The 13,356-nt window shown below is 39.4% G+C and overlaps 1 protein-coding gene across 6 annotated transcripts in view; it reads left to right on the forward strand.

The window, feature by feature from the left end:
- The first annotated feature begins 9,688 nt into the window (after positions 1-9,688).
- Positions 9,689-13,356, forward strand: part of PIK3R4 (phosphoinositide-3-kinase regulatory subunit 4) — a 65,271-nt gene continuing 61,603 nt past the window's right edge. The window contains exons 1-3 of one of the 6 annotated variants that reach the window (XM_076005392.1): positions 9,689-9,930; positions 10,005-10,216; positions 10,993-11,766. In XM_076005392.1, the coding sequence (XP_075861507.1) occupies positions 11,034-11,766 (733 nt within the window). In that variant the 5' untranslated portion in view covers positions 9,689-9,930; positions 10,005-10,216; positions 10,993-11,033. Of the gene's footprint in view, positions 10,312-10,992; positions 11,767-13,356 lie in introns of all 6 variants that reach the window. The other 5 variants (XM_076005396.1, XM_020288218.2, XM_012766920.3 and 2 more) reach the window with 5 other exon arrangements.

Here is a 13,356-nt window from a genome sequence, read left to right on the forward strand (position 1 = left end):
TTTTTGTTAAGAAAAAAAAAGTAAAAAAAAAATCTAGCATATATAATTATATACAATACCTAATACTTGATAATGATAATAAGCAACTATGTTATTGGTTTATATATTGACTATAATTTTGATCATTATTTTACAGTATACTCCTTCTACTGAGAAAAAAAGTTAACAGTACAACAGCCTCAGGTGGGTCCTTCAGAAGATATTCCAGAAGAAGCCACTGTTATTACAGGAGATGACAGCTCCATGCCCGTTATTGCCCCTGAAGAGCTTTCAGGGGGACAAGATGTGGAGTGGAAGACAGTGATGTTGATGGTCCTGACCCTGTGTAGGCCTAGACTAATGTGTGTATTTGTATCTTAGTTTTTAACAAAAAAAAAGTTTTAAAAAGGAAAATAAATAAATAAATAAATAAAATTTAATTATAGAAAAGAGCTTTTCCAATAAGGATATAAAGAAAGAAAATATTTTTGTACAGCTGTACAATGTGTTTCAAGCTCAGTATTATTACAAAAGAGTCAAAATGTTAAAAAAATTTTTAAAGTTTATAAAATAAAAAAGTTCCAGTAAGCTAAGGTTGATTTATATTATCGAAGAAAGAAAATTTTTTAATAATTTATATTATTGAAGAAAGAAAAATTTTTAATAAATTTAGAGTAGCCTGAGTCTACTTTCTAAAGTCTAAAGTAGTATAAAGTAGGCCGGGCGCGGTAGCTCACACCTGTAATCCTAGCACTCTGGGAGGCCGAGGCGGGCGGATTGCTCAAGGTCAGGAGTTCAAAACCAGCCTGAGTGAGACCCTGTCTCTACTAAAAATAGAAAGAAATTAATTGACCAACTAAAAATATATGTACAAAAAATTAGCTGGGCATGGTGGCGCATGCCTGTAGTCCCAGCTAGTCAGGAGGCTGAGGCAGAAGGATCGCTTGAGCCCAGGAGTTTGAGGTTGCTGTGAGCTAGGCTGATGCCATGGCACTCACTCTAGCTTGGGCGACAAAGTGAGACTCTGTCTCAAAAAAGAAAGAAAAAAAAAAAAGAAAAACAAAAGAAAAAAAAATAAAGTCGTATAAAGTAATCTCCTAGCCTTTAGCATTCACTCACCACTCACTCACTAACTCACCTAGAGCTTTTAGTCCTGCAAGCTCCATTCATGGTAAATGCCCTATGAAGGTATACTGTTTTTTTAATATATCGTTTATACTGTATTTTTACTGTACTTTTAAATGTCTAAATAGGTTTAGATACACAGATACTTACCATTGTGTTATAACTGCCTACAGTATTTAATATAGTAACATGCTGTAAAGATTTATAGGAGCAATTGGCTATACCATATGGCCTAGATGTGTAGTAGGTTATACCACCGCTATGATGTCCACACAATGATGAAATCGCCTGGGATGCATTTCTCAGAATGCATCACTGTTGTTGTTAAGTGATGCCTAACTGTATTTAGCTTTCACAGACTCTATCATAGAGGCAGGTAAGGGAGAAGTTGATTAGGACTGGGTGTTGAATGAAACTGCAGTGTCTGAAATTACTACAAAATGACAATTTATTTTGGTGAAATATTCATAAAACCTTGATCAATAGAATGTATACATACATCGTGTGTGTTAATATAGTAACATGTTGTATAGCTCTATAGGTGCAATTGGCTATACCATATATTTATCCCACTTCTAGGCCTTCACATTTACTCTTCCTTCTGTTTAGAACACTATTTCCCCTACTCTTTATTTAGTCAAAACCTGCTGATCAAGTCCCAGATTAAAGGCCCACTCCTTGGGAAGTTCTTCCCTTGTATATTCTCATTGACCCTGTGCTTTTTCTTCATAGCACTTATGATCAATGAAATTATCTGATTTTTTGGACAAGTCGTCTTCCTTTATAAAATTTCTTCAGCCTTTGCATTTCCATTTACTTAAGAACAGAGTTTTACCCAAGGTTATATCTTCCAAGATAATTAGACTCTAGCTCTCCATATCTTTTGTTTACCAATCCCTTAGTGTGTAATAGTGAAACAGCTTTAGGGTAGGCAGTTTAGGTGTTTTTAAATAAAACCCAGAGAAATGATAAAAGAATGAAATAATTACTGATTTTTAAAAACATTTTTGCCATTTTCTTTCTCTTTGAAATATTCAGTCTATATTCAAATTTCCTCAATTATGCATGAAATGTCTTTTATAGCTGTTTCTAATTCTGGATCCAGTTGAGGCTCATGTGTTGCATTTGAATTTTATGCCTCTTTAGAATCTTTCAGTCTAAAAAAGTTCCTCTTTTTTTTCTTCATGGTATTGACTTTTTTTTAAAAAAATTAAATTATTATTATTATTTTTTTCTTTTTTCAATGCCATCATGAAAAAATGCTGACTGAAGTATTGACTTTTCGAAGAATCCAGGTGAATGTCCATTTTCTGGATTTGTCAGATTGTTTCCTGAAGGTATTACTTAAATTATTCTTCTATTCCTTTTATTTTTTATAAGCTGGAGGCTATTTCTAAAACAGAGCTATTTAACAAAAATATAACATAAACCACATATCTATTTTAAATTATCTAATAGTCACTTTTTTTTTTTTTTTTTTTTTTTGAGGCAGAGTCTCACTCTGTTGTCTGGGCTAGAGTGCCATGACATCAGCCTAGCTCACAGCAACCTCAAACTCCTGGGCTCAAGTGATCCTTCTGCCTCAGCCTCCTGAGTAGCTGGGACTGCATGCATGCACCACCATTACCCAGCTAATTTTTCTGTATATTTTTAGTTGGCCAATTAATTTCTTTCTATTTTTAGTAGAGATAGGGTCTTGCTCTTGCTCAGGCTGGTTTCGAACTCCTGATCTTGAGTGATCCACCTGCTTCGGCCTCCCAGAGTGCTAGGATTACAGGCGTGAGCCATGGCGCCTGGCCTTAGTGGTCACATTTTGAAAAGTAAAGTGAAACATAATAAATTAAGATATTTATTTAACCCAATATATCTAAAATATGATTTCAACATATAATAAATATTAAAAAGATATTATATTTTTCATTTTTTGGGTACTAAATTCTCTAAATCCCATGTGTTTTTTTACACTTATAGCACATATCAATTTGGATTAGCTATATTTCAGGTACTCAAAGTCAAATGTAATAGTGGCTATCATATTGGGCAGTGAGGTCAGGGGCTTGATTGGATTCAGGTTAAACATTCTTGGTGAGCATGCTTCATGGGTGATATTGTGCACTTCCCATTGCATTATAGGATGAGCCTTATAATAACATCTGTGTCCTACTATTAGTGATGCTAAGTTTAATAACTTTGATAAAGGGATTACCGATAGGTTTTCTACTCCAAAAGGTTAATTACCTCCCTGCCCCTTTAACATAGAAACATAGAAAATAATCTGTAGGTATTCCTTGGGCATCATGAGACTACCTTGTTGCTCCACAACTTTTACCCAATGATTTTAGAATTTATTGACAATCCATGTGGAAAATCAATTATTATACTGTAGGTTACAAAATAATAATTTCCTATAACTTCTTTTCAGGAAATTCTTCAATAAGAAAAGAAAATATTTACTATTAACTGGAAGGTGTTATTTACATTAGGGATTCTTTTCACTCTTTTTCCTTAGGATGCACGAAAAGCAAAGAGTCCACATGGACACCTCACAGGATTGTAAGTGCACTGTTGGGGTACACAGCCCAGGAGAGGGAAGGAATGAATAGAGATCAGGCAGATGAATGTATTTGTTAAGGCTAACTGCTGTAATTAATAAACTCTGAGATTTTACAGGTTTAACATAATAGGAGTTCTACTTTTGCTTATGTAAAAGTTCTCTGTAAGTGTGCCTGCTAAACAGGTGGTTTTTTTCCAGTTTGTGATTCAGGGACACAGGCTCCTGTTATCTTGTGGCTCTGGAATTCCTAGAGCCTTGAAGCCCCTGCATCTAGCCGAAAGAGGAAAGAGAGAATGGAGGTCATTCACCTCTTAACTGTCTTGACCTGGAAATGAAACACATAGTTTCATAGTTTCCAGCTGAACTTCATTGTGAGAGCTAGTCAAATGACCCCATTTAGATGCAAGCAGTAGGAGAAAGGGGGCTGGAAAATATGGTTCCTATAGAACAGCTACTTCCCCAAAACATTTGTTTTCTATAAAAAGGGACAGTTAGCCATCACTGCCAAAATGCAGCGGCAAAGAGGTTGCCCAGAGTGTGAACCAGTATTTGTTGGCTGTTTCTTATTTTTTACTTAATCAGTAGCAAGCACATTTTCCTTTTCTTATTTACTCTGAAAAGAGCTAGGTGAGATTCCTTTTAAAAAGCTGCTGTAGGCTGCTATGATTGCTATTTAAAAACAGAAAAAAGAAAGGAAAGGATGACGAAAGAAAGGAAGGGGGAAAGAAAGCAAGAAAAAAAGAAAAGAAAGAATAGGAAAGAAAAAAAAATACCCATAGTAGCAAGTATAGAAGGGATTGAAAAATATATCATAGGTTATTTCACAAAATGTAATGGTGGGGAAAAATACAGGTGGGACAAATGCAGGAATAATCTAAATTGAGACAGGTTTACCGTATTTCCACACCACGATTTCTCTGTTGGAGAGATATCCAAAGCACTTACATACATGATATTCAGAGTCTGAAATACACATATAATCTTAAACCATATTATCCCATAATTAACTGAGCACTTGTGCTAATTTTTATATATATTTTAGATTTTTCTAGTACTAGGACTCTTGAACTTGGGCCTAATGGTCACAAACCTGACAAAGGCCACATTTATTGATTCAACAAATATCTGTTGAATGTCTACAACGTGTTGGGTACTGCTGTTGGTGTTGAAGACACCCTGGTGAATAAGAATCACATAATTATTTCCCTTGTGGAGTTTATGGTCTGGGGGTAAAACAGACATTGAACAAATAGTTATCCTCCCAAATCAAATGATTTCAATGATAATTAATGCTATGAAGAAAAAGTACAGGGTGCATGAGAATATATAATGGGGGGGTAGTCAGGGAAGAACTTTCTGAGCTGTTGGCACTTAATCTGGGACTTGAAGGATGAGCAGTTTTGGCTAATAAGTAGCAGTGTTTCAAAAAGATGGAAGAGTAAATGTGAAGGACTAGTGGTAGGGAGAAGTTTGACAAGTTAGGAACAAAGAGAAGGCCAGCATGGGTGTAGAGAAGGACAGTGAGTAATGCCAGCTGCAGTGGAGAAGGTGGGAGGGGGATCAGATCATGGAAGGTTTTGTAGGCCAATCTAAGGATGTTTAACTTTAGCCTAAAAGTGAGGAGGAGCTTCTAAGAAGGAGGTAAGCATAGGCATCTTATGATTATAGTTGTATATTTTAAAAGATTATGACTAGAAGGCCAGGCGTGGTGGCTCACGCCTGTAATCCTAGCACTCTGGGAGGCCGAGGCAGGCGGACTGCTCGAGGTCAGGAGTTCGAAACCAGCCTGAGCAAGAGCGAGACCCTGTCTCTACTATAAATAGAAAGAAATTAATTGGCCAACTAATATATATATAGAAAAAATTAGCCAAGCATGGTGGCGCATGCCTGTAGTCCCAGCTACTCAGGAGGCTGAGGCAGGAGGATCGCTTGAACCCAGGAGTTTGAGGTTGCTGTGAGCTGGGCTGACACCATGGCACTCACACTAAGCCTGGGCAACAAAGCAAGACTCTGTCTCAAAAAAAAAAAAGATTATGACTAGCCATGTCAGACATTAAAATACCACACAATTATTAAAACAGTACTGGCATATGAAATAAATAGCAACTCAATAGAAGAGAAAGTCCAGCATAAGACCCAAATATATATAGGAAATTTGTATATGGTAAATATGACTCTTCAAATAAGTAGGGAAGAAATGGGTTACTTGTTACTATTTTTGGATAACTAACTCTCTAGAAAAAAATAACATTGGACTTATACTTCAGAAATTTAAGGACACATAATGAAACCATAAACGACCCAGAAGAAATCATGGGAGAAGTATAAAAATAATATCATGTGTGAAGAATGCCTTTTCTGTGTAAGTTTGAAAATCTAGGCCAGGCGAGGGGGATCACGCCTGTAACTAGCACTCTGGAAGGCCGAGGCGGAAGGATCGCTCAAGGTCAGGAGTTGGAGACCAGCCTGAGGGAGACCCTGTCTCTATTAAAAATAGAAAGAAATTATTCAGTTCCATGATGTTCCATGCTGGAATAATAATAAAAAAAAGAATAAAAAATAGAAAAGAAAAGAAAAAAATGAAATAAAAAATTAAAAAGAAAGAAATTAATTGGCCAACTAAAAAATATATATAGAAAAAATTAGCCGGGCATGGTGGCGCATGCCTGTAGTCTCAGCTACTCAGGAGGCTGAGGCAGCAGGATTGCTTGAGCCCAGAAGTTTGAGGTTGCTGTGAGTTAGGCTGATGCCACGGCACTCACTCTAGCCCCGGGAACAGAGTGAGACTCTGTCTCAAAAAAAAAAAAAGAAAAAGAAAAAAAAAAGAAAATCTAGATATCATGACAATAATGGTTGGTTGGCCTACACAATGAAGAGATGGCAGTGAACCAGTTCAAAGGATATTTTGGAGGTGGAATCAGCAGGAATAGGTGATTATTGAATAGGAGTAATAGGGGTGGTGGTGACAGAGGGAGAGAGTAGGAAGATGATGAGGATGACTTAATGACTTCCAAATTTATAGTCTGAGGGATTCCAGTGGGTGGTAGCACTGCATACTTAGATGGAAAAGTCAGGAGGACGAAACGTTGGAGGGATGATTAAAAAAACTTAACTTTGGATTAAAACATTTTGTGCTTCAAAGTATACTATCAAGAAAGTGATGCATTACTTCTCCCTGGAAAAAATAAAACTAAAAAAAGAAAAACAATAAAAAAAGAAAAAGAAAGTGAAAAGACAACATAGAAAATGTTTCAAATCATATCTCTGATAAGGGACTTGTATCCAGAATATATAAAGAGCTCCTACAACTCAGTAATAACAAGACAAATAAACCAATTAAAAAGTGGACAGAATTTGAAAAGACTTTTCTCTAAAGAAGATATATGAATAGCAAATAAGAATGCAACAAGATGCTCAACATCATTAGTTATTAGGAAAATGAAAATCAAGACAACAATGAGATACACTAGGATGGCTATATTAAAAAAGATAGATAATAAAAATTGTCAGCAAGAACGTGGCGATATTGGAGCCCTCATGCATTGCTAGTGGGAATGTAAAATGGTGCCTGCACTTTGGAAAACGGTTTGGCAGTTTCTCGATGTGTTAAGCACAGAGTTACCATGTGAGCCCATGATTTCATCCCTCCGTATTCGCCCCAGAGAAATGAAACATATGGCAATACAAACACTTATATACGAATGTTCATAGCAGCATTATGAAGAACTAAAAGAGAAAACAACACAAGTGTCCATCAACTGAGAAATGGATAAACAAAATATGAGATATCCATACAATTGAATATTTGGCAATAAAATGAAATGAAGTACTCCTACAAACTGCAAGAGGGATAATCCTAAAAAAAAAAATTTTTTTTTTTTGATACAGAGTCTCACTCTGTTGCCCTGGCTAGAGTGCTGTGGCATCAGCCTAGCTCACAGCAACCTCAAACTCCTGGGCTCAAGCAATCCTACTGCCTCAGCCTCCCGAGTAGCTGGGACTACAGGCATGCACCACCATGCCCGGCTAATTTTTTCTATATATATTTTAGTTGTCCAATTAATTTCTTTCTATTTTTAGTAGAGACAGGGGTCTTACTCTTGGGCTCAGGCTGGTTTCGAACTCCCAACTTTGAGTGATCCATCTGCCTTGGCCTCCCAGAGTGCTAGGATTATAGGTGTGAGCCACCGCGCCCAGCCAATCCTCAAAAGTTTTATGTGAAGTGAAAGAAGTCAGTCACAAAGGCCACATATTGCATACCACATATATGAAATGTCCGGAATAGTCAAGTCTGTAGAAACAGAAAGTAGATTAGTGATTTCCTAGGGCTGGGAGATGGCGGGGCAATGGGGAGAATGTGGAGTGACTTCTAATGGTTTCAGGTTTTCATTTTGGGATAATGAGAAGGTTTACAATTATAGGGATTATTGCAGAACTCTGTAAATGTATGAAAAATCACTGCTTTGTAAATTTTTAAAAAAATTTCAGCATATTATGAGGGTACAAATGTTAATGTTGTGTATATTGCCCAAGCTCCCTTTCCCCCTCGAGTCAGAGCTTCAAGCACGACCATCCCCTAAAAAACGTGGCACATCTCACTCATGCTTGTATATACCTATCCACTCCCTCCCACCTGCCTGACACCCGATAAATGCTATTCCTATATGTCCACTTAGGTGTTGATCCGTTAATACCAATTTGCTAGTGAGTACATGTAAAGCTTGTTTTTCCATTCTTGAGATACTTCACTTAGTAGAATGGGTTCCAGCTGTATCCAGGAAAATACAAGAGGTGCTATATCACCATTGTTTCTTTTTTTTTTTTTTGAGACAGAGTCTCACTTTGTTGTCCAGGCTAGAGTGAGTGCCATGGCGTCAGCCTAGCTCACAGCAACCTCAATCTCCTGGGCTCGAGCAATCCTCCTGCCTCAGCCTCCCAAGTAGCTGGGACTACAGGCATGCGCCACCATGCCCGGCTAATTTTTTATATACATATCAGTTGGCCAATTAATTTCTTTCTATTTATAGTAGAAACAGGGTCTCGCTCTTGCTCAGGCTGGTTTTGAACTCCTGACCTTGAGCAATCCGCCCGCCTCAGCCTCCCAGAGAGCTAGGATTACAGGCGTGAGCCACCGCGCCCGGCCTACCATTGTTTCTTAAAGCTGAATAGTACTCCATGGTATACATATACCAGAAAGAAATAGAATTCCTGAACAGACCAATATCAAGTACTGAAATTGAAACAGCAATAAAAAAGCCTTCCTAAAAAGAAAAGTCCTGGACCAGATGGTTTCACACCGGAATTTTACCACACCTACAAAAAAGAACTGGAGCCTATCCGCTTTGTGAATTTTATTTTATTTTATTTTTATTTTTATTTTTTTTTGACACAGAGTCTCGCTCTGTTGCCCAGGCTAGAGTGAGTGCCGTGGCGTCAGCCTAGCTCACAGCAACCTCAAACTCCTGGGCTCCCGCGATCCTTCTGCCTCAGCCTCCCAAGTAGCTGGGACTACAGGCATGCGCCACCATGCCCGGCTAATTTTTTTATATATATATATCAGTTGGCCAATTAATTTCTTTGTATTTATAGTAGAGACGGTCTCGCTCTTGCTCAGGCTGGTTTTGAACTCCTGACCTTGAGCAATCCGCCCGCCTCAGCCTCCCAAGAGCTAGGATTACAGGCGTGAGCCACCTCGCCCGGCCGCTTTGTGAATTTTAAACAGGTGAACTTTTTGGTTTGTCATCTTGGGACACAGCAACTTTCCTAAATGTACTTAAGAGTTCTCTTAAAGAATTCTATCCTGGCGTACTGGGAAAGAATGGGTGTCTGAGCACATTCCGGGGAATGTCAGAAGCATCAGCGTTTGGGAAAGAACGGTAAAAGAACAGGGCAGGAAATAAACCGTTGTCTTGTAGCGTCTTATTTTCTTCCTCTAGCTTCCCTGATCGAGGCCACACCCCTCTTCCCTCGTGTCCTAGCAACCAGCTTCCTACTCTTGTTCTTCCGCAGGGCTCACTCTTTTTCGTCACTTCCGCTCTGCGACAGGAAGTGAGGTCAGACTGGCGGCTTTCTCGGGAGTTCGGCGTTTGCTGTGGCTGCAGCGATTGAAGAAGTAGTGTTTTGCTGGGACTATCTATTGGTCTTCAGTCCTCTCCCGGGCTCCACCTGTCCCGCCAGGTGGTGAGGCCCACAAGGAGGGCGCCGAAGGGTTTAGCGATCCGCACGGAAGGAAGACGAGGCCCAGGGTCGCGTGGCCGCCAGGGCAGGACAGGGTAGGGGGCTGGAGGGTCCAACTTTCTGGGTACCTGTAGAATATCTTCAGTGTGACTTTGTCTGTCTGCCGCAGCCCCAAGAGCGTTCCCAATTCTCCGCGGACCACTGGGACTCCTGGAGATTGGGACTTTTCTGCGTCCCTCCCCCAACACCCACCTCTTGGAGTTGAAGGAAGACCCCTCGTAGAGACAGCTTCCCAACTGCTTCCCTCCCCATCGTGAGGCGGCCTGCCATGACCTCATTGTGAGCTACTGAGCGATTTTTGACACTTTCCAGAGGCCTAGGGTAAATGTTTATGTGTGCGGAAGGCCGTGTGTACATGCGTGGCTTTTATTTCCTGCAAAACCAGAGGTAGCAGGACCCTGGGCTGCATTTGGCAAGTGTGTATTTTGGCCTACTTCTCTTTAACGTCTCTGTAAGGGTTTCTTCCTATCATTGTTGCAGACCGGAGAAGTTTCCGTCTCCTTTTAGCTGGGCGGGAGGTCACACTGGAATTAGGCTGGAAGGGCCCAGGAGATAACTGATTTTTTGAATCTCAGCCAGACTTTTTTCAGGAATTCAATGACCTGTTTGTATTAGGTGATTCTTAGTCAGTTTTAAGTGTTTAATGTGTTCGATGTGTTTCTTATCTCCAAAAAAGCTACAGGTTCTTGGACAGAGACTGTCATATAATACTTTTGTGGCTCTCATAGCCCCAAGCACAGTACCGAACATACACTGAAGGCTCGTTAATACTTTAAATTTAAGTATCAGAAAGCACACATTCTAATATTTTTGGCTAATTGTTTAAGGGGCCTATTTAAATATGTTAAGGTCTTGTAAAGGATGACAGGAAATAACACGATTTTTTGGGGTAAAATAACAAGATCTTAGATAAAATAACAGTCTTTTTACATGAATGTGTATGAAATTTAGAGGCTGCCGAGAAGGCTGGGTATAGTGCTCTCAGTGGAAGAGAAATACAGTGCACATCTTTTTGGAAGGGATCAAATAATGGTATTACATTGCATCTTTGTTTCTTGTCTTTGTTGTTGTTGTTGTTCTTCTTTTTTTTTTAATAGGTGTTATATCCTAATTTACTGACCCAGAGGTACTAGCCGTTATGGGAAATCAGCTCGCCGGTATTGCACCTTCCCAGATCCTTTCTGTGGAGAGTTATTTCTCAGACATTCATGACTTTGAATATGATAAAAGCCTGGGGAGTACTCGGTTTTTTAAGGTTGCTCGAGCAAAGCACAGAGAAGGCCTGGTGGTTGTGAAGGTCTTTGCAATTCAGGATCCTACTTTGCCTTTAACTAGTTATAAACAAGAGCTAGAGGAATTGAAAATTAGGCTTCACTCTGCACAGAACTGTCTGCCTTTCCAGAAAGCAGCAGAAAAAGCCTCTGAGAAAGCAGCTATGCTCTTTAGGCAATATGTGCGAGACAACCTCTATGATCGCATCAGCACCCGTCCATTCTTAAATAACATTGAGAAGCGCTGGATTGCTTTCCAGGTTCTGACAGCTGTGGACCAAGCACACAAATCTGGAGTTCGTCATGGGGACATCAAAACTGAGAATGTGATGGTCACCAGTTGGAACTGGGTTCTTCTAACTGATTTTGCAAGTTTTAAACCCACTTATCTTCCAGAGGACAACCCAGCAGATTTCAACTATTTCTTTGACACTTCAAGGAGGAGAACTTGCTATATTGCTCCTGAACGCTTTGTTGATGGTGGAATGTTTACTACGGAGTTAGAATATATGAGAGATCCTTCAACTCCACTTGTAGACTTAAATAGCAATCAGAGAACAAGAGGAGAGTTGAAGAGAGCAATGGACATCTTTTCAGCAGGTATTTGAGTTGGTCAGATTTCTAAGGGGCATGTGTTTATATTTTAACTGTCAAACATAGAAATGTAGCTTTTTTTAAAGTCACCAGATGTTGAAAATTAGTTTCTTGGTGTGTCCTCATACACTGTTTCAGATAGATGCAGCATTTGTACATTGAGCATGTTTATAAGTGCCTAGAAAATGCAAAGAGCAGTTTTTTCACTCAAACATTTAAAAATATTTGAATACTTCTATTGTATGTGTAAGTCACTGTCCTAAGTGCTGGGGACATAGATAGATAATATATGTCCCTCTTTTCAAGATGCTTCCACTTTACTGTGATGATAGATATTGAAAAGGACATTTCAACATAGTGTTTGCTATGGTGGTGATAAGCATAGAGTGCTACTATAGGGAAACATAGATACTTAATCTTCATGATGGTGATGAGTTGAGAGGCTGGATCAGGAAAGGCCTCTTTTTTAGAAGGATGACATTTAAGTTGAAACCTTAGAGATGATGGGGAGTTAACTTTGGTAGGATAGTTTGTTTCAGGCAGAGAGTGTTGCTTATACAAAGGCTTAAAGACCAGAGCATGATGCACTAATGTATTAGACCAGCCCTTAAGCTTTTGGGCACCAGGGACCAGTTTAATGGAAGATGATTTTTCCATGGACTGGGTGGGTGGGTGGGGTTTTGGGGGGTTGTTTCAGGATGATTCAAGTGCATTACATTTATTGTGCACTTTATTTCTATCATTATTACATTGTAGTATATAATGAAAATTATACAACTTGTTATAATGCAGAATCAGTGGGAGCCCAGAGCTTGTTTTCCTACAACTACATACTCCCATCTGAGGGTGGTGGGAGACAGTGACTGATCTGACAGGAGGTAGAGCTCAGACGTTGATGCGAGCATTGGGGAGCGGCTGTAAATACAGATGAAGCTTCACTTGCTTGCCTGCTGCTCACCTCCTGCTGTGCGGCCCAGTTCCTAACAGGCCACAGACCTTTACTGGCCCAGGGGTTGGGGACTGCAGTATAAGGGCACTTCAACTAGTTTAGTATATCTGGAATACAGGTTATGGAGTAAGAAGGATCTGGCCTAACTGTAACATGGAGAGTGGATCGCAGGGGCTCTATACTGGAGATAGGAAAACAAGTAAGGAGAAAACTGCCACAATTGAGGTAAGAAATGATTATGGCTGGCTTAAGGTTGTGGCAGAGTTGGAAGGAGTTGAGAGAAGTGGTAATGCTGAAGAGATAATTAGATAGAATTGTTAGGACTTTGTGATTGTAATTGATAGGTAGATCAAGTTGTGAATACTCCCCTCCCCATCTCAGCATTCAACTGTACACAGGTCCCATTTCTTTCTCCCTATTATTTATTATTGGAATGGACTCATTAATTCCTATTTTTTTCAGTTGTGTATATTCATTATTGTACTTAATTATTATTTTGGTGCACCAACAGTCCCAGATTTGGCCAGAGAGAGCCCCTTCAGGCTGACTCCTGTGTCCTTATGACAGTCTTCATTTTTTTTTTTTCCAAGCATTTTCTTACTTTCTGTCATAAGATGCTGTATTTTCTCAGCCCCAGACCTGGAACC

The sequence above is a fragment of the Microcebus murinus genome, chromosome 1, assembly GCF_040939455.1.
Source record: "Microcebus murinus isolate Inina chromosome 1, M.murinus_Inina_mat1.0, whole genome shotgun sequence".
In the NCBI taxonomy this organism is placed as follows: domain Eukaryota; kingdom Metazoa; phylum Chordata; class Mammalia; order Primates; family Cheirogaleidae; genus Microcebus; species Microcebus murinus.